Source organism: Gossypium arboreum, chromosome 10 (assembly GCF_025698485.1).
Source record: "Gossypium arboreum isolate Shixiya-1 chromosome 10, ASM2569848v2, whole genome shotgun sequence".
NCBI lineage: Eukaryota > Viridiplantae > Streptophyta > Magnoliopsida > Malvales > Malvaceae > Gossypium > Gossypium arboreum.
In genome coordinates this window covers 131,663,801-131,684,008 of record NC_069079.1, presented here as the reverse complement: position 1 = coordinate 131,684,008, position 20,208 = coordinate 131,663,801, and the positions used below count along the sequence as shown (strand labels likewise).

General features: G+C 34.1%; 2 protein-coding genes across 6 annotated transcripts; both read right to left on the bottom strand.

Annotated features, from left to right (window-relative positions):
* Positions 1-1,931: 1,931 nt before the first annotated feature.
* LOC108466906 (uncharacterized) lies at positions 1,932-3,180 on the bottom strand. Its single transcript, XM_017767271.2, has 3 exons — positions 2,992-3,180; positions 2,484-2,660; positions 1,932-2,270 (listed from the first exon to the last, which is right to left on the bottom strand). Exons 2-3 carry the CDS (start codon positions 2,649-2,651, stop codon positions 2,034-2,036), a joined length of 405 nt encoding a protein of 134 aa, XP_017622760.1. The 5' UTR covers positions 2,652-2,660; positions 2,992-3,180; the 3' UTR covers positions 1,932-2,033.
* Positions 3,181-4,969: 1,789 nt separating this feature from the next.
* LOC108466905 (valine--tRNA ligase, chloroplastic/mitochondrial 2) lies at positions 4,970-19,419 on the bottom strand. Of its 5 annotated transcripts, none has more exons than XM_017767266.2 (29): positions 19,142-19,419; positions 18,883-18,967; positions 17,547-17,673; positions 16,957-17,040; positions 16,541-16,635; positions 16,116-16,207; positions 15,824-15,877; positions 15,091-15,143; positions 14,926-14,993; positions 14,464-14,539; positions 13,098-13,181; positions 12,408-12,556; positions 12,195-12,312; positions 11,965-12,081; positions 11,361-11,581; positions 9,869-9,958; positions 9,568-9,679; positions 9,267-9,377; positions 8,988-9,125; positions 8,531-8,581; positions 8,273-8,385; positions 7,710-7,857; positions 7,250-7,354; positions 7,048-7,149; positions 6,725-6,797; positions 6,420-6,586; positions 5,723-5,844; positions 5,495-5,614; positions 4,970-5,374 (listed from the first exon to the last, which is right to left on the bottom strand). In XM_017767266.2, exons 1-29 carry the CDS (start codon positions 19,293-19,295, stop codon positions 5,368-5,370), a joined length of 3,036 nt encoding a protein of 1,011 aa, XP_017622755.1. In that variant the 5' UTR covers positions 19,296-19,419; the 3' UTR covers positions 4,970-5,367. The 5 variants fall into 5 exon arrangements, 4 of the variants coding, with proteins under 4 accessions (XP_017622755.1, XP_017622752.1, XP_052876355.1 ...); XM_017767263.2 differs by having other exon boundaries at positions 5,734-5,844; XR_008272439.1 differs by having other exon boundaries at positions 5,258-5,374; positions 5,704-5,844; positions 19,142-19,413.
* Between the last annotated feature and the right edge of the window lie 789 nt (positions 19,420-20,208).

Below are 20,208 nucleotides of genomic sequence, written 5' to 3'. Positions count from 1 at the left end.
CCACATGTAACCTAGAGAAATATGCTCCACAGCAGACCATCCAACCACCAAATAGCCTTCTTTTTTGCATTTTTTTTTTGTCAAAGTCGTTAATTTGATTGAAATGCTGTTGGAAAGATCACTAGGGATGAGGATTACATGTCATGGCACAGAAACTACACAATTTGAAGTCTGCTGAAACATAGATGCCTACTTTAGTTTTGCATTTCTTGTTCCTTGCTTCAAATTTGCGGATAATAATTAGTTTCTGTTAAATTTTTAATTGCTTCAGGCTATCCATCCAATAATCACTTTTTAACTTTTTAAACTCAATTTCGGTAACATCCAAATCCAATATATAGTTTTTAAAGCTGCCTCATCTGGACTGCATAGCAGAATCGAATCTGACATTGCGCCATAAACCATCCTCTCTAGTTGACTTGAAGAGAGAGGTTTTCGTTGTTTTAAATCTTAGCCGCTTTTATTAATCTGGGTTTCGCTTCAATTTGCTTCAATGACTTGCCATATCATTGAATCTCAAAGAATGTATACTGCCCGAGGCCCCTCGCTGAACCTGAATTGGAATTTTCTACTTCTCATCTGCATTTTGCAGAAAATCACTATCGACATCATTGATTTGGTTGTCATTTTAAACTTGCTATCTTAATAAGGGGTTCAATCAGATATGAATTGCCAACCTGGCAAGTAATAAGAGAGAGTTGGGTTGACCTGAACATTTCCTACGGAATATGATTGGTAGTTTAGTTTATTTATGCTTTAATGTAGGTGTTTGTGGAAGATACCAACTCAACTCAAAAGAATCAATTGTTTTAGCAGAGAGCTAACCGAAGGCATAGAAATTAATAATGGAGAAGGATGATCAAATTTATTAACTAAGCAATGCTTATACATATATGACTCAAGCTAATAAACACAATTTCCTACTCTTACTAACAAGCTAACAAACTTGGCTTTTTTACTTCTAATAAACTAACAACTACTAACAAGCTAACAATCACTCTTGAGACATTAGCATTCTCCTCATGACCCGAGTGTTATAAACCCAAGTTTGTATCGGACATAGTCATACAGCTTCCTGCACACAACTTTTACCTTCATTTTAGGTTGATATAAGAGATACCCAATTTGATTAAGCTAATGAATTATCTTTGTTGTTCCACGGTTTAGGGGAAGCAGGCTGTTAACAGGGTTCAGCGGTACTGAGGCCCGAGGGCTTTTGATTTATTTGATTTTCTTTTTTTAACCTTTTCAAGGTTTTCAGGAGCTAGCTCGGATTTGGGAAGGTAAGCTGTTTGGTGCTGCTTAGATCAAAGATAAAGAAACCAAAATTAAAGCATGAAAAATAAACAAAATTCAAACAAATAAGAAAAAGTGGTAATGCTTTCTTCAATATCAGAAGATGATCATAAAATAAATAGCTGAGGATTTTGATTCATCACAGCCAGAAAAACTTGAGTTACTAAACCAAACTTTAGGAACGAAGAAAATGAAAACAAAAGTTAAAGAACTAAGAATTTATTGAGAAATTTAGGGATACAAACAAATCTAGAAAATCGAGAAGGATCAGAGGAAGATAGAAAGAGGAACCTTGATGATTCTTCAAGGGATATTACTATAGACAATTGGCAAGCTTCGATCGATGAATCAAAAAGGGAAATAAAAAAATATATAATTAGGGTTTTGAGAATAGGGAAATAGAGAAAATTTGAGAATACAAAAAACAGAGGAAAGAAGAAAGGCCCCTTTCCCTTTTAACTCCGAGCTGATAAATTTTTTGGTTGATAATCATCAAGGTTCCTCAATAAATTCTTAGCTCTTTTACTTTATTTTTCATTTATTATAGAGCCATCTGAATGGCAGAAATGATGACAAATAATCGAGCTTGGAATTTGTACATTAAAATTGATAATATATGGGAAGAAGAGGGAAAATTTTCCACAACATGACAACAGAACAATTGTATTACACTGTTGCAAAAAACAGTACATGTCCTGAAATCAATGGTACTGCAGCCAGCACAAGCGTACTACAACCTAACCTGAAGACAACTTTGGACTAGAAGTATGGACAGAAAAACTAGTTGTAGAAGTTGAGGAATTATGGACAGCTCTTGTGTGGCTAATGCTTGGTTTAGTGAACCAAGTTGTATACAGAAATTGTTTGTGAGGCCCCACATGGTTGCATATTAGCCTAATCTTTTGTCTCTCTCTCATCCATCTCAGCACGATCTTCATGTGCCTCTTGCTTGTAAGTCCTCTCAATCCAACCTCCTGAACTCATACACACATTTCTACTCCATTATGTCAAGCACAGGCAAGTAAAGCATGAAAAGAACAATAATGCATGGAATTCAAGATCCTAAAATTATGCAACAATAAAACTGCACTGCCCTTACTTCACTCTTGGTTTTGGCTTAATTTGATGTGGAAACAACAAATATAGATACACAATGAATACATATTATAGTCTACTAAACAACTGACCTTGACTCGTTCCCAAGTATCACCGACGGTGAGGGGCCCATGCTCCTTGAGAATGTCAAAGATGACTCTGGTTATGGTCTGCGTTTGCTCTGGCGACGTTTTCAACTCGATTGGCTTCATTTTCGGCTTGGGTTTCGTTGAAAAGTACCGAATCATACTCCCAAACATCTTGTCTCCCTAAATTTATAGTAGTTGAGTAGATGAGGATGAACCGTGTTTTATTTCATTTAAAATAAACTAAAACAATCCCTATGCCACTCCAAAAAGTTAAACTATTTTAAACCAACCAAAAGCATAAATTACAAACAAACCACTTTCTGAAACAACAAAGACAAAAAAATCCAAAATCCCAATTTGGAAACCGATTCAGTCAACCATCCCATGAAAGACCCATAATTCCAAACCAAAAGCTGTGTAAAAACGATAGCGGCAAAGATTCAAATGAGAATAATCTTTAGGAGAAGAGAATTAAGGAGACGAACTGTAAAAAAAAGGCACGAATTCTTACCCGGGAGTCGATCTGAGCCGAAACCCAACAAGGTGGAGTTGTATTGCCGGAGATATATCAGGAAGAGAGATTGAAAGCGAGGCTACTCATAAACCCTATAACAAAGGAGAGTGAAGCTTCATTTCTTAGTGGCTGGCTTCCTTATTTTCTTCCCCTCGTTCAGAAGGTCCATATAGCTTGTTGGATTAAAGTCGTGAATCCCTAGAGTTGGCTTGTTGGATTCATTATAAAAAAGCCCATTTCAATTAAAAAGAAACCTCATCCTCAATTTTTTTAATAATTTATAAGGTTAACGAAATTTTTGGTATATATTTTAGTCCCTGAAATCACCATTCGATGTAGTCCAAAACCCAATAATCCAAAACCTAAGCGATCCACAGCCCTAAACACTGAAATAAAAGCCCAAAAACACCAACCCAACCCTAAACCCAAGCCCCAAGCACTGAGACCTCAAACCCGGATATCTCTCGAATGGGATATACAACATCGGGTATCCTTATGTAGAATATCTCCCAGCCGGGATATCCTGGCAATGGGATATCCCTCACTGGAATAAATATATCAGTATGATTTTTTTCTTATTACCTCAACAAATGTGGTGTTTTTTACTGTTGAAAAAGGGTAAATGAGGAAACAAAACAATAAAAGGGAAAGACACAAGAAAATGTTTCCATTTATTTTCTGCTAATCAGTTAGGGTTTTAGGATAGATACTTATATAGTTGTTAGGAACATATCTTCGCTATAAAATCTCATAAATAGGACTCAAAGGTTTGCAAGAAAATGTCCCTCAATACAGAGGGAAACAAACAATCGAACAAAAAAACAGACATCACAATATTTAAAAAGACGAATATAAGCAGTGTTTCCTAAGGCTGAACACCAAAACGAATAACAAAAACACACTGAAAAAACAAAAAAAAAGAAGCATAAATCTGATAACTAAAACAGAGATGTAAACTTGTTCTAAAGATGAAAACCACAATAACCACATTAATAAAAGAAGATAAGCATAGGTCTGAAACTAAAAGAGACCTCAAAAGAAGAAGTTAGTAGAAGTGAAAACCATACCTGAAATTACTATCCGATGAAGAAGCGAATTTCACAAAAGCATAGGTCCGCTGTAGCAAGGTTTTTTTTTTTTTTGGCATATGGTTACACAAAAGCTAAAAAAGAAATGTAGGAAAAAAAATGAAGAGAGTCCCAGATAGAAATTACCTAGTAAAAAAAGGGAAGAAGAGAAAAACAAAATAAAAGGAAGGTAAAAATCAGAATAAAGGGAGACGAAGGAGACACAATTTACAGGAAAAAGGTCTCTCATCAAAAATTTAGAGAGATTATTGTATCATTTAATTATTGCTCCTTTCCAACTTGGTTCTGTTTCCCATCACAACACTCAATATCCCTGTACAAATCTATTTTTTTTTCTCGTACTTATATCTATTTTAAATTTTAAATCAGTGATATATTTTCCTCTTAAATATATTAAAATATTTAAAAAATTTTAAAAATATCAAATAGATGTAAATTGTGAGTTGTGTTCAAATGTTTAAAATTGTAATATTTTAACTAACATTTTTATTAAAAATAAAAATTTCACTTTTTTAAAATTAAACAAATTTAACTAATCAAACCCAGAAACCCTTTCCCAAGGCCCATAATGATTCAGTAACCAACCTTGATAAAAGCCCACCGAACGTATTAGCAAAAAGAAATATATCTGAACTGAAAACAGAGAATAAAAGTATTATGCTAAGCAGATATTACAAAAATATTTGGTAGATATTTTCTTGAGTCTTGGAGCAATGGAACTAGTGTCATGTTATTTAGAAAAGGAACTATAATGAAAAAAATATAAAGGCAGGTGAATGGGAGCACAACTTGAGAAAAAAAAAATATACTTCAAAATGGGCACCTATGTAGTAACATAATTCAGAAACTCTACTTACTTGTGAATTACGGATTAGACCACGAAGATATTCATATGAAAATGGAACAATTGCTGTGAATTCGATTCTCATGATGACCATTCTTGCAACCCAAAAAAAAAAAAAAACATATCCCGACTGTCCAAAGTGAAAAAGCAACATACCAAATCTAGAAGGCCATGGAAACCTCCACACGTTCATTCACTTTAATCCTAATTTACATTTTATTACACAATTTCATTCAAATTCCTAAACATGTTAGTTTAGGAAAAGTAAAAGAATCCACGAGTATTCATGTCACGCCTCAAACCGAGGCATAAAAGACGCCACACGTTAAGAGAGAGAAAATCTCGCAAATATACAAGGCTACCACTGAGTAACAGAAACCCATCATCTTCCATTCTCCCACACCAATAATATTTGATAAAAGAAATGCTTCTTAAATGAAATCAATACCTGGATAAAGGTACAATGAAAGAACAATGAACAAGGTTTAATATTTTTTGTAACTTCGACGAAGCAATGAAAGCACAATTATGGCATTTCAATTCCACTCAATTTATGGATTGCTCTAACCTTCTTATCTGACAAAGCCAGTTGCGTTCTGGGCTCGTTATCAGTGCGGAGCTTTGGGTATAATATGCTTCTAACAACAGAAAACTGCAAAGTCCTCCAAAGGTTGAATGTGCAGAACAGCTGAAATGGAGTTTATAGTGACATAAATAAGTAAACAGTGCAGATCATCCCAACAGGACGTGTAGCTTTGCTAAGACTGAAAATATGACCAAATATGGAGCCTATTACGAAAGCATAACAGTTGATTTCAGGAAAGCCAATCGGTTTTTGGTCAGATTAATCTTCTCTTCTGCTTCTGCAGCTTTTTCCTGAACCCCACGGACAACATCATTGGGAGCTTTCTCTATGAACTGCAGTGAACACATATTATAGATTGTAAGAGGCTTGTAAGCAATTGCAGGCATCAACAAGCATAGGAGAATATGAAGCTTGTTGGAGAAGAAAAGGCCATCAGTTGACACATCCTAAGAAGACTTACGCAAGTAAACAGTAAACTATCAATTAACTTTCATAGCAATGTTGAACACGAGCAACAGCCAGTTCTCATGATACACCAATTTGAAGTGTGCCAAACTTTTCCAAATGCTTTATAGCACATAAACTTTCCCAAATGATTTTTGAAAAACAACAGTTTGAGCTTCTCCCTAAAGTTAATTTTATGAAGTTCTCTGGGTACGTGCCCCCACTAAAGTTGATACATAATAAACAAAATGCCATAGCAAACATATTCAGGAATCCTCTCCATGAAACTCTGACTACTACAAAGTAGTGTTGTTTTTAAGTTCCGTGCCTTGTTTTTATCCTATTTTAATCCGTACATTCGGTCATGTTTGAAAAGCTTAAGCACGGTGGTAACTATTACATTTGTGCCAAAGTAATGATCAATGTTAGTGCATCTACATCAATGACAAAGTAAAGTTCATACTTTAGGAGAGTTGAGGCGAGCTTTAAGTCCCTCATACTCCGTTTGCATCTTTGATAGGCGCTTGGTAAGGCGTAGCACTTCAGCAGAAATATCAACCATATCAGCAAGGGGAAGATATGCCTCCAGTCCTTCACTTGCAATAAGGTGAACTGATTGTTTTGCATCCTCTGCGAGTATAAATACATATAGATGTCCAACATTTCATATATCAAAGAGAATCAATAGGAAGTACTATTAGTGAAATGAATATGCAAAGCATTTCTTTGTCCTAGGACCAAAGCATATATGGTTCAAAGTAAACATGCCTGGAGGAGAATCAGCGAAATGAATATTGTCTAAATCTAGCTTGGATAAGAGAGCCAACACCTCCTTCTCTTCCTGCATCGAGAGGATACAACCTATCAACATTGATTTGTGGACAAGCTAAGAATACAGATACTTAAGACATTAGCATTGCTCATTAACCCATTCCTTTTTCCGCCAGACTTTACAACAGCCTGTGGTAGTATAGTTACAAGTATATATTATGCATTGAAAGATGGCACAATCAAGAAAAGAAACAAAATGGTGCCATTCATTTTTCTTTATAATTAATAAGACAATCCCTAAAGAAACAAACTACACTTACAGATATATACTGAATGACTTCTTCACTACCAACAATAGAAGCAGTTATGCGCTTTGCTGGCTCAACAGAATACTCAGCTCTAGCATTACGGATTGCTCGAGTCTAGGACATAAGTTATCAGAGGTTAGCGATCCCCTTACCTTGGGTTTAAGAGTATTTGGTGGCGAATGTAGAGGGAAAAAGAAGAGTTCTATAAACTCACCAGAGCTTGTAAATTTTCAAATCTTTTTACCAAATCAGTACTCCTGGGAAGAGAAGTTTGTGGCCAGGAAGATATTATAAGAGCTTCTCTCCGATTGGGAAGTGCCTGAAGATAAATAAAATAAAAGAAAAATCCACAGTTACATCAGCAGAAAACCTTAGGGGATGCCGAAAACAATAAAAGAAAAGAAAAAATGTCATTTCTTGTGTGAAGCACTATTCATGTGTGCTATAATGTGAACCCAAAATTCACTTAAGTACATGTGCATGTTCAAAGTCAGGTGTGCACATTAAATCTAGACTTGATAAGGTGCTCATCAATGGAAATTGTGTTCCAGCGGATTTTATCCAAACTTAATATTAACATGAATGATCAGATTCAAGAATATGGTAAACTAAATGAGTTTAAATTATAAATATTATATTAACAAAAAACATGGTAAACACTACAAAGCCCACACCTGCCACAGTTCCTCGGTTACGAATGGCATGAATGGATGTAATAATTTCAGTATATTCTCGAAAACGTAGAGTAGAACTGTCTGAGCTACTAAAGCAACTGAATCATCTCCAGAGTGGTAAAGGCGAGCTTTACTGGCTTCAATATACCTATGCAAACAAAAAAAACATAAATCCCAAGCATGGGTTGCAGATCTAAAAACTGGACATATAACACAAAAATAACTACAGCTAATCAGAGTAAAAATTATACCAGTATCTTTTGCAAAAAACATACGACCATGACAGGTATTTCATGTATGTGTCAACAGCACATACTGATCCAACTTACAATAGAATTCTAGTAATGATAACAATAAAATAACACACACTATCCACCAAATGAATTTTACAACTTTAACCTTAGAAAAAAAGGGCATTATGTGCTATATAACAACAGCATAAACTTCATTACTTTTCAGTTTTCATGATCTGTAAATGGCATAAAATCGAGACCTTAATGGCATAAACAATAGAACTACGTTCTATTAGCAGAAAGCAGATTATAAAAGAACATTCAACATACCAGTCGGCAAAATCACCCCAAAAGAAATCATATATTTCTCTCCCAACGTCCCCAAAGAAAAATTTGTTATAACTCTCAGTGACAGCATCAATAAGCATATGCAGTTTTGAGACCTGAAAAATGAACAACAGTACTCAAGAAACTTCTCTGTAGCGTTCAGAAAAAGAATAACCAGGGTATGTATGAATTGGAGGTAACTTGGCTCAAATATACAAATAAATAGATGGTGGCAAAACAAGCACAGTATTTTTTTCTTACCACCCAACATTCTGGAAGAGGAAGCCTTAGAAGATACCCCTCCGTGTTAAACTGAAAAGGAAAGTTTACTGATTAGGATGATGCCAATCTTCTTAGGAACAGGACATGGTGATGATGTCAAAAGAAAAATTAACCAATCTTCTTAGGAACAGGACATGGTGATGATGTCAAAAGAAAAATTAAGTTACACCATATGCAATAATAATAGATTTCTTTTTCTTCTGAGAGTAATAATAATAGTTACAAATGCAAGCATAATTCAGATTAATACTGTTGACAGTACAATCAATAAACACAGTGAATACTCCACCTATCCAATAATTAATAATATATATGTGCTTGTTCCTTCTGTTTTATGTTAAAAATGATATGGTAGTAAATGTATACTGTTGTATGAAGACAAGGACAGACAGGTGGTCTACTACTATCCCACTAATCTGAGAAAAGAGGAACAAACCTTACAAGCCTCTATATTCTGCCAACCAGAAACATTGTCCCGATTAGGCAGAACCTGCAGCACAAACTTGCCAGCATTCCATAATTTGTTTGTGAAGGCCTTGTTCGCTGTTAGCCTTTCAGTAGATAAATTAAGATCCTAGAGATTATTCAAGGAAATTGGCTAATTAGACATGCTATCATAAGCTAGAACCATGGACATTAGAACAGTAGTGAACATTATATGACAGAATTTTTCATTATTGAATTACCAACATGTTGCCTGTAGTACAAGACAAACCTGACCAGCAGTTCCCAAAGCAAGAGTGAATCGCAACGCATCAGTGCCATACTCCTTGATAGTATCAAGTGGGTCAATAACATTGCCAAGAGTTTTAGACATTTTACGCCCCTGAAACAACTTACATGTTAGGCAGATATTTTCTTGAGTCTTGGGAGCAATGGAACTAGTGTCATGTTATTTCGAAAAGGAACTCTAATGAAAAAAGTATAGATGCAGATGAAGGGGAACACAACTCGAGAAAAAAAATTGTACTTTAAAATGGGCACCTAAGTTGTAGCCTGATTCAGACACTACTTACTTGTGAATCACGGATTAGACCATGAAGATATACATATGAAAATGGAACAGTTCCTGTGAATTCGATTCCCATCATGACCATTCTTGCAACCCAAAAGAACAATATATCATGGCTGTCCAAAGTGAAAAAGTGTTAAGGCCAACAGTTAAAACATAGAAAAGTAGATCAAATGGAATTTCTTGAGACCAAGTATGCTATAATGCCCTCTAGTTTGTTATTGAATAATAATAGAAGCACTCTCTTATGGAAACGAATAGGGCACCTCATCTAAGCAATAGGAGTTAAACAAAGCGGCTCATACCCAGTTTCAAGCATTGTTGTCGGATAAAACCTTTTAAAATCCTCTGCCAACTCATCTGGCCACCCAAGAGTACTGAAAGGCCATAATGCACTGAAAGAAAGAAAGCAGCAAAATATAGAGCATTTATCACACAAACAAAGATTGATGTGTGCATGACAAGTTTCATATCCAGAGAATGGGAGAACCATATCAAAACCTTTAAAACTCAAGTTGAAGAAGATGGCTGAAAAAAGCAACTTACGCCATTTTCTACCAGTTATTGCATTACTCAAAAAGCCCAGCAAATGAACATATTTATCACAATAAAGTGCTTTCAGCCACTTCACACAAAAATGTTTCAAATAATCAACACGGTTGCCTCAATACTTTTTGCACCAGAGTAAGATATCAGACATATTTGGACTCAACCTTGGACCTCTCAAAAAACCGTCAGAACTTTCCTACCAGGTACTAACAGGTCAGGATGTAAGTGAAATTTCAGCTTAGGAAGATTGAAGTGACAGGAAATCCTACCACTTACGGAGAAATTTTTTTTCCTTTTATAATTATGCAAGAAAGTTAAGTGACAACATTAATATAATAGCTTCATTTGGATAACAATTTTAAAATATTACTTGCTTTATTCTATGTGATCTCAAAGACTCAAAACATGATTCATCCTTTTTCATTTTGGACATGTCAGGAGATTTTTTGGAATAGGTCTTCATATCTAATCAATAACTTACGTACGGGAAGAAGAAAAAAAAAAGGTGCACTTATTTGATTGATAGTTTGAAAATATTGCATCATCTAAACACTGTTATTACATTAGTTAAAGATTACAATACAAATACCACCTCAGGTTCATTTGAAGATCCTTTATTTACTTGAAAAGGTGATAACAGAAATAAACTATTATGGTCCTGAGGCTGGGTTTGAGGCACCAGACAAGTGGCGCAAGAATTCAATTCGAAGAAAGGGTCTTTTCCCTTATTTTGATTCATATTTTTGCCTATGGTTGTGGAACTCCAAAGGAGTTGCCTACCTTTGATTTGCTGAAACATTCAACTTATTTTATTCATGAATAATTTCTCTCATAAAGAGGTTTATAATTTAGGAAATAAGATGCAAAACCCTACTTTCTTATTCTAATACGGAAAATAAAAATATGACATCAGAATATCCTAATTTATTAGGGAAGTTTTATTTAAACTAATAAGATAATTTTAGGAAATAAAAATTAGAACCAAATCCCAACAAAATCAGTATCCTAATCAGATCCCCTAACATAAACACGACATAATAAGAAAATAAAACCAAAGGGACATCAAAAATAGAACTGACAAAGACTGGTTGTGAACTCTAGCTTGTAATATAATATCATCCCATCCAATCAGTTAGAGAAGAAAGCTAATTATGTACCAAAAAAGAGGGAGAAACTCTAGGTAAAGAATGACTTTCCATCCTAAAATGATGATATCATAGTTAAGGAATTTAAAATTGAATAACCAACCTTGAGAACCAAGTGTCGAGAACATCTGGATCCTGATAAACTTCTACGTCTTTTCCGTATTTATCACGAGCCTTCCTAAGAGCTTCCTCAGCACTCCTAGCAACTATATATTCCTCTTCACAGTCTTTTCCAACAATGTACCAAACAGGTATGCGGTGTCCCCACCACAGCTGTCTGCTTATGCACCAATCCTTGATATTTGTCAGCCAATGATTATAAATCTGTACTCAAAATAAGCAAAAGTGAGCAAAGGCAGAAACTACCAACAGAAGTAAACTTAAAGTAAAATATCGAGTAAATAGGAAGAAAGGTCCCAGATGACAGTAGCATGTGCTGAGGGGTGTTGCACTATCAAGAAAGACAAAATGTGGCCATCCTCTCAGCAGGGAGGAGATGATTGTGTCCTACCTGGGAACATGCATGTTTCCAAAATTTTCCTTATGCTTAGAAGGTCATACCTTTTATTTGTGTCCACTTAAACATGTTGACATGAGCATTAAATGCAGGTACTTTAATTATGAAACATGGATAAGGCAGAACGGCATAGGTTAAGGGAAAGTGATGAGGTGAGTAAAGTTATCAAGAGTTATGCTTTCCATCATACCTTCCCATATCTTTCAGGAATAATGGTCAATTCTCCCTTTTCAACTGCAAGAAGAGCCTTTTCAGCTAAGGGCTGCATTGTTACAAACCACTGCTTGCTTACTAGTGGCTCTATTAACTAATAAAAGAACCATAAAAGGGGAAAATAAGAGAAAGAATTACTGAGAGAATAATTATCGACACTGTAACTTCAAAAACAAAAAGAATATAACTGAAAGATAACATGCACACCTCTCCGCCACGCTGAGATCTCGGTACTCTTAAACTGTGGGGTTCCTTTTTCACAGCTAAGTCAGTCTCCTCAAGATCAGACCACAATTTCTTCCGTGCCTCAAATCGATCAAGGCCACTAAAATTTAAGAGCCACCACCATAAGTACGACAAAAGAAAAGATGAATAGGAAACTTTAATTTAGCATTTGTTCAGAAAGTCCACAAATATTACCAGTACAGTCCAGCAACCTCATTTAATGTCCCGTCCTTGTTCATAACATTAAGAATAGGAAGGCCAAGCTTTCTAGCTAGAACATAATCATTATGATCATGTCCAGGGCTTATCTTCAGTACACCAGTCCCAAAGTCTTTATCAACATACTGCCGCCATTGACATAACAAAGAAAACAGAAGTGAGATTGTCAACCTGAAATTTCTTAATTTAATGGACACAGTTGAAACATTTGCCACCTCAACTAACCCCATTAAGCAGGTCAAGCAAACCATTTGTTTTCTAAAACTAGTGGCGAAGCCCACAATGAAGAAGCCTATAGGCTATGCAGGGAATACATCCTAAATTTGAAGCACAATTTCATCATGATGACCAAAATAACCTTAGGCAAGGCAGATATTCCACAGCTTCTGTAAGGCAGTGCACCTCAAGTTCTTTGAAGAACGAAATGGACATTAGAGACTCCAAAATGTACTACACCTTTTACAACTAAAATGATATGATTTTATAATGCTAAAACAATCCAACATACTTTTTGCTTTAAAAATTGTGTTTCAATTCCTCTGTCATGAGCATTCCTACCAATTTGAGTGACAGAGAGTAAGGAAAAATTAGCATTCATACATTGATGCAAAATTTGGAGAATGCAACAATACTTAAAAAAAAAAAAACAGAAACACATGCTTTTACCTTATCAGAGATGATAGGAACATGACGACCATATGTCATAGGGACAATTGCCATTTTCCCAACATACTTGGAATATCGGTCATCCTGAACAAAAGTGATGTGTCAGTCATACAAGGACACAGAGTTGTGAGTTATTAACTTTTGTGCAAGTTTTGCTGGATGCCTATAGGCCATGACATCCCAAATCAAACAAAACCTGAAGGGTAGTCTAAGTTCTGGATTTATTGCAAGACAGGACACTTGGTATAAGGAATGAATAATTTATGTTACCAACCACTGGGGAAAAAAGAAAAGGCCACTATGGTTTACCTAAAAGAAAGCATTTTTAATGCTGCATCCAAAGATTCTTTAATAAAACTGTTATATGTTATGTTGCTCAAGTTAACCTTATTATTTAAACGAAAGATCTTTTTCCACATTAACCAATCACTGGTGCCTTTATCCAAGTGGCATCATGCAAGCAGTGATCGTCTTTTGTTTTTATTTAAATAACCTACACTTTCTATTTCTTTGTAAAGAATAGTCCTATCATATCAACAATTCTCAAACAGTATCCTTTATTCGGCCCACAAGATAGTAGGATCTACTTCTGAATAAATGCACTGAGTAATTGGATGAAGGAAATTGTCTGTTACATGACTTACTAAAAAAAATGGTGAAAACGCAATGGAAATATTAACAAAAAAATCTCACAATATTGCAAACGTAGTTATATTATAGTGGTCATGAACTAATGTTAAATATAAAATTTGATGATTCAACTGTACCAAGTTTAAAAATCTAAATGCAATATAACTATCAAATTCGATCAATTAATGTATATACATGATAAGGATTTTACTAGAAATCCATAAAGATATAGCTTTTAACAGATTTTACTAGCTTTATGAATAGTGCATCATGTTGTTAATATTTCCTTTTCTTTTATGGTTTATTGTAATACATGCATTCTTAAGCTTCCACGAACAACTAGAAACAGAAATGGCCTTTATGTTTATCATAATATTTCATAAATGCTGCATCCTTATTCATATTTTCCAATTACTTCTATTCTTCTTCCTGCATTGTATGTTATTCTATTGCACTTCAAACCATACTCCAGAAAAACCCACATAAAATTGGAAACATATTCCCATATGTAAGTACTTTAGTACTAAAGAAAAAGAGCAGAATAGGAAGATTCTTTACACTACGTTGATCAATATAATCAAAGACACAGCCTCTTAAGCACATAGGCACAGAAAGTAGCAATTAAACAAGGACCATTGCATCACATCTTATAAAGTTTGAATTACCAGAAGTAACTACCTATCACTTGGCCATGCATTCTTCACAAGTATTTCAATAGAAAATGAAGGTGTTATACCTGAGGATGCACAGCTATAGCTACATCACCAAACAAAGTTTCAGGCCGTGTTGTTGCTATTGTTAAGAAATCACTTCTAATAGAGAGCAAATATTAAAGTATCAGTCAAAGTACATGGCAATATTAAAAAAGTAGATGCAAATGGTCTATTTGAGGACATTTATGTCCATATGAAATGAAAGCATGTGTAAATTTTATATTAAATCAAAAATAAAATAATAATACGATAAAGAGATTCTCTACCACTTAGTTACCACATTTGACATTCCAATGAGAGTAAATTTTTAAAGCTCTTAAGGTTACATAACATTCCCTGTCTTCTCTCAGTCCTTCTATCATTTTTCTCTGGCAATTATGAATCCAGTTGAATTACTACATTTTCTTGTTTGAGTTACTTAAGTCCATTCATACTCCAGAAAAGCAAAGCAAACACACAAAAAAAAAATGCCTAACAAGAAGTACCTTGAACCTCCAGCAACACGATATTTAATATAGTAGAGGGTACCAGGCTCTTCAGAGTATTCTACTTCCTATGGGAACATGCAAAAGACAATGTTGAATGATAAAGAATGTAAAACAAAATGCATAAAAAGAAAAGCAATATCCCCATGCAAAAAAGATTCATACCAAGTCTGAAACAGCAGTCTGTAACTTTGGAGACCAGTTAACCATGTAAGACCCTAAAAGAAGATATCATATCAGTTAAACTAGGTTAGTTACTGAGACTAATATAGTGCAATTAACAATAAAATCAAATCAGAAAAAACTGAGCTGAGTTGTATAGTTGAATATTTGATAAATTAACAAACAGAAAAGAAAGTAGTTCCCACATCCTACCACCAAACACCAGAGAATATATTCAAGTCACCATAAAAAATAACTGTACTTGAAGTCCAAAAGAAAGCCTGTAGGTTTAAAACCTCCTTCCCTTCAGTCTTTTGCTCAGCTATTTTCAGACCAGAGATTCTAAATGCACATGTACAATAATAAGTACAGAAAAGTCAATTTACATCAGTTCCATGTTACCAAGTTTGGACCAGTCAATGACTAACTCAGACTAGATGTCAAATTGAAGCATCAGTATTTCTAAATCAATACACTCTAAGGGGGAAAAGATATATAAAATTCCTTTTAAATGTTAATATTAGTCTTTCTTTGTTGTTTTTCATTTGATATCATAATTTCTTCTAGATTTTTAGTGCACAGAAAGATAATATTGACATTCTTTTCTTTTCCCTACGATAGGCAGCTGAAGCAAAGGAGGAAGATAGAAAATTATGATCAAATGAGAAAGTAAACATGCTAAATATCAGTTAGCAAAGTGAAACATGATAGTAAGCAATGGAATTTTGGCATATACCTTGATAAATTAATCCTTTTTCGTGAAGTCTAATAAACGCCTCTATAACAGCTCCTGCAATAGGAATGCAAGGTTCAAAACACAAACTTACCCTACTGATATTTGAACAAATGTAAGCGCCTAATTATTACTTCTATGATTATCACTACTATTATTACTGCCATATGCATAATGCAAAGAAAACAAATGAGGTAACAAGTAAAACAGGTCACAGATTGGAACTTTACACATAACTTAAAGACTTTGAACATTAGCTAGATTTCACTTTTACTAGATATAAAACTTGTCTTACGACTTAGCTGCTCATCAAGGGTGAAACATTCTCTAGTCCAGTCACAAGAAGCCCCAAGTCTCTTAATCTGATTAGTAATGGTCCCACCATACCTGAAATTGAAAAGAAAAAAGACCAGCAATGAACAAAAAATAGATAAAACATACAAAACAAAGTAGTACCTATACGAAACCTTAATGGTCAAATATGAACAATAAACACCAGAAATTAAGCAACGGGTTAAAGCAATAAAACTCAATAAGTATCAGTATTTGGAAGGAGAAGAAGTAGAATTTATTGAAGTTGTGGAGACCCCCCCCCCAACAAAAGCCCTTTCTTCAGAAACAACAAAAACACCATAGATGATATGTACAAAGTAATAGATTCAATATCAGCAAAGAACAGCAGAAAAACCAAGTATGCAAATAATTTAAGGGAAGACATACTTCTCTTTCCACTCCCAAACTCGTTTTTCAAATTCATCTCTGCCCAGTTCTACCCTTTTTATTCCTTCAGAAGCCAACATTCTTTCCACAACCAACTGGGAAAAGAAAAGTAAACTAGGTTCAATTATATATTCCCATTCAACAGGATATAACATATATACTCATTCTCTACACAGAACATTATGTATAAAGAGGGCAGAATATAAATTAACAACAAAGCTGAAAACATTATATTTACAAAAGATTACTAGAAATAATACAACCATAAAGATCAATCCTTTTCCAGAAACCATTACAGAAGTTAAAACCGAAGGTAGTTGGATTATTAGACAATTCCAAAATATGTCTTCCTTTTTTTTTCTCTTACTAGTTCGGGAGATCAGACGAGCAGAAATCATGATCATCAAGAGACTAACCTGAGTTGCAATACCAGCATGATCAGTTCCAGGAAGCCAAAGTGTTGGTCTTCCCCTCATGCGATGGTACCTAACCATGATATCCTAAAGGAGACCACCAAAGGAAACAGATACAATTAAATAAATAAGCATGACAACACCAATAGCAAAGTCAACGAAATTTAGAATAATTACAATTTCTAAAAAATAAAGGTTAGAATCTGTTAGAATTAGAAGGATCTTCGTATCTTTATATCTCATCCTCCACATCTTCATCAAGTTTCATCCAAGACACTAACCACTACAATTAAGAGAATCTGGCCATTTTTACTAAGAAGACATTTTCTGAGTACAAGGAGTTACATTGACCACTGTAGACTCAAATGCGTTGAATAAAATCAGATTATGCTATATGAAACATCTTTTGAAGTTGAGATGCAAAGGTTGCCCGCATGTAGTTATCTGCACTTTCAAGTTTATAAATAAATTCAGAAAACCACAGAATGTTGTATCAATAATGCCTAAAAAATGCATCCTAAATGTTTGACACTACCAGTGAAAGAAGTAATGGCAACTAAGTCCTTTCAGATTCATTTAATAATCTTCACAACCTCAAGAGTTACAAACATTGCATGTCCCATGTGCAGAGAGCCAGTAACATTAGGAGGTGGCATTGATATGACAAAAGGATCACTTTCCCAGTCAAATTTTGGTCTGAAATATCCTTGAGACAGCCACCTGCCATCCAACAGTTCCATAAATTCTCTCAACAGATATATAAGTTAACAAAGTTCATTACAAGTAATGAACATATAATCATATCTAAATTCTAAACAAGGACACATATGCTGAAGTTTAACAAAAAAACTTTCTGACAGTTTCAGAACAGTAGAACAGTTACTCATAATAGCATTTTTAGACACACAAACCCTCCCAGAATAAAATAAACAAGTAAAAGCTTTACAAACATACAAAAATTGCAGGACTTGCATAAACGAAATACTTAAGATCAATATTTGGTAAAAAATTTAACTTGAAAAGTGATCCAATGTCCTTAATTATGCTATGTCAACCAAAAAGAGGAATGAAATGACAAGCAAAAAAGGGTGTTTCAAATCTAAGAACTTATTTTATACAGACATATATAGGGAGGAATCCACTTATATAAGTGCAAAACTATTTAGATTTATGCACTTTCATAACTTTTCATAGGATATGTAATTTTTTAACCCTACCATCATTACCATCATATTTCACATTCTATTCACATAGATCATCCATCAAGTTTCAAGAAAGTTAAAAATATACCAAACCATTTGTTCAATGTAAAAAACTTTCAACGGCTAAAATATATTGAAAAAAATAGTATTCTCGATTGATATGATAGAGTTATTTCATCTATTTGAAACTTTACAAACACGAACCAGTACGATTATATTGTTAAATCCAGTGTTCAGTTTGTCAAAATATGAACCATGTGAAAAGGATAAAAGTAAAACACAGCATAAACCCGATTCAGAAAAAAAAAATTAAAAAAAAAAACAACTAAAACAGTATATAATACATGGCATAACATAAAAAAGAAACACCACACACGAATACACAAACATGCCTAAATCAATATAATACGAATTATTAACCTGTCAAAAGCTATATAAAACTAAAATATGTAAACGCGATTATCTTACACATATTTCGACATGAAAAAAACTTGAATAAATCTGTGTCAGACACATAAAGATAAGTTCATAAGGATGAAATAATTAAAATAGCCTCTTCTCTAACATTGATACATTTAATCACTTTCGTTAACTTCACTAAATCGAAAACTTTTATTTGGCCAAAGATAAGGAGCAAACAACATAAAACCTCAAAATTCAATTTAAAAAGATGAATCTTTATAAAAAGAAAATAAAGAACTGATTATCAGATTCAAGAATAAAATACCAATTGTATATTCGTTCTTCCGAAGTAAAATCAAACGACTTTGCCAACTCTGGAGAAGTGAAAATGCCGTTGTCTGATACAGCCACTGAAAATGCGACAAGAAATTAAACTCATATGCAACTCAAATACGTACCCTTTAAAATGAATATGCTAAAGATATTAACTAAATTCATCAAAAGTTTCACAGAAGAATGCACGACTTTCAAGTTCTAGGCTGATTTTACTAATAAAAATACGTTTTCATTATATTTTATTTTACCAGCAAAGCTCCTATGTTTTATCGAAGTGAAACGAGAGTGAGAGAGGGAAATGCGAAAACGGTTTCTTTTTGAGAACAAAAGAGGATTGAGAGTATAAGCAGAGCGAGAAGATAAAAGAAAAGAATGAGAGACAGCTATTTGGTGAAGACTCATTTGAGGTTTTTTTTTGTTTTTCCTTTTTCTTTTCAGTGGTAGGGGGTTTCTGATAAAGAGGCAAAATTGAAGCTTGAAGATTGGATAAACTATTAGAAGAATCTATCGCGCCTCCGTGTTCAGTAAACATGACATTTATAAATATTGGTATTTGTAATTCTTTTTATTAATTTCCAAAGGTAAAATTTTAAGAATGGTTCCTATACTTATCAAAATTTACGAATTTAGTCCTCCTAGCTCAAATTTAATCCCACTACTTTTCCATTTTGGACTTTTTTAGTCCTGAGTCTAACCATTTCCCTCAAGTCTGCTAGATGTACTTACCTGGCATTTTTTAATTTACACATTATTTTATTTTTATGACTGGGTAATTACACGTTGGAATTCTAACAATAAAAAAGAGTACAAGTTGCAAAAGAAAACTAAAAACCTTGCTGTCAGGCTTTTTTTAATAAAATTACAAAATCATTTTATTTTTTATGACGAGGGCAAACAAGTTGGAATGAATTTTGACTGAGATTTATCTGTTGGAGCGTGAAATTGTACAGTAGATTCAAAACCCATAAAACAGTCCTATCTCTTAAACTACTATATTGTTATTTGCCACTTATGTTTTATTGTTCTTTCATTGAACTGTCAAAACTCAAGAGTGGGAACAATTTTTGCTCGTACGGATCACAAAACAGTTTCATATAACGGCAGGGGCAGCTGCACCCACCTCGATATCTTCATCCGCTCGTCAATAGCACTAAAACCCCTCATCCTTGTCTTCTAAGATAAAGCATTTCAAATCTCTATAATTGTGGCTTTGATCTTTTCTTGAGTGGCCCTGGTCAAGACGATGGAACCCATTTTATTCAGTAATGCCACATATCGAAAGAAAATTCATGTCATGGTTTTGGGGTTTAACCTT